We start from the raw sequence: 1,510 nt of genomic DNA, 5'->3' as shown, positions 1-1,510 counted from the left end.
GTCTACAGAATGATGAGAGGTGGGCAGAGGTGGGAGTCAGCACGTTTCAGATGGTGGCCTCATGATGATTTAAACATAATGATGGTGGTGTAGGATTTATTGTAAGTATTAAAAGTAAGTTTTTTTATATTTTACTCTCTTTATTATTTTGAAATATTATTTATTTGCCATTATTTTCATTTTATAATTTTTTCTTCTAAGATTATAAAATTCATTTACTACTACGCTAATAAAAAATGTTGTCTACAGAATAATGAGAGGTGGGTTGTGGTGGACGTCAGCACGTTTCAGATGGTGGTCTCAAGGTGATCGTTCCGATGACAATTTGAAGGTGACAATAAGAAGTGTCTGAAGAGTACACGCGCGCACATTTACACACACACATCAATACAACACACACACAACATCCATTCATTCGGTGTCGTTGTTTCTCTTCAACTTTCTATTTTCTTTACCGGACTTTTTATTTAATTCATAGGTAAGTTAGGGATTAAGATGAGTTGAACAATCTTAAGTAGGCTAGGGCTTAACATTAGTTAAAAAGTTTCAAGTAAAATAAAAATACTAAAATATGTTAAATGAAATACCTGAAACATGTAAAATTCCTAAAACGTAGAAATACAAATTTGTAGGTAGGTGAGTTGAGTTAATGATTATAAGTAAGCTAGGGCCCTGAGAATAATTTAATTGTAGGTAGGTGACTGACTACTATTCTTGCGACTTCTTACTAGTTTTGTGTAATGTGTTGGTTCGTTTTCGCTTCACAGCACCACACCAACAAAACAAACTACATTTCATTCTCGTCGTCGCCTTTTTGAACAATCTTTTTAATAATGTCCATTTATTTAATAATTTGTTAAATGTTGTCTGGTTTCGAGTTTTTTTTAAATTTGGTTATATAATTTTTGGATATTTCTTGATTTACTTTGTATATATGCATGTATAAATTTCTGTTTGGTATGTTGATTTAGCCATTATGATATGTTGTGAACTGTTCTTAAATGTTCATGACACGTGAATCATTCTCTGAGAACTACTAAGGAGTGTGTATAATAATAATGAATAATAATTATTTTTTATCGGTCAATATTTTGTTATATTTATTTGTTTAAAATTAGAATTTTAAAAAAAATTGTCGTTTTTTATAATTTTAATTAACTGTCACTTTCCATTTTTGAAAGAATTCAAATAAAAGCAACCATTGTGTTTTTCATTCTTTACTAAAATCTCGAAATTGTTTGTAAATCTGAACGGTTAGGTGTTTGTTCGAGTTTGAACAAGCCTTGCAAATATTTTTTTTTTTTTCGTTTTTATCACAATTAGATCGTTTGTTAGATTCATTTAATTTGGTTCATTGATTGGTCGATTGGTTGGTTGGTTGATTGAACGAATAAATGAATAATTGGTTGGTTGATTGGTTGATTGATTGATTGATTGATTGGTTGGTTGGTTGATTGATTGATTGGTTGGTTGGTTGGTTGATTGATTGATTGATTGATTGATTGATTGA

General features: G+C 30.2%; 1 protein-coding gene across 1 annotated transcript in view; it reads left to right on the top strand.

Annotated features, from left to right (window-relative positions):
* Positions 1-309, top strand: part of HELRODRAFT_160531 (hypothetical protein) — a gene marked incomplete at both ends in the record, with an annotated part of 1,409 nt that extends 1,100 nt beyond the window's left edge. Inside the window, one exon of the mRNA XM_009017484.1 lies at positions 250-309. Coding sequence (XP_009015732.1) covers positions 250-309 — 60 coding nt within the window. The remainder of the gene's footprint in view (positions 1-249) is intronic.
* Between the last annotated feature and the right edge of the window lie 1,201 nt (positions 310-1,510).

The sequence above is a fragment of the Helobdella robusta genome, assembly GCF_000326865.2.
Source record: "Helobdella robusta unplaced genomic scaffold HELROscaffold_2, whole genome shotgun sequence".
Classification (NCBI taxonomy): Eukaryota; Metazoa; Annelida; class Clitellata; order Rhynchobdellida; family Glossiphoniidae; genus Helobdella; species Helobdella robusta.
The sequence above is the reverse complement of the archived record's forward strand: the minus strand, read 5'-3'. Positions and strand labels throughout refer to the sequence as shown.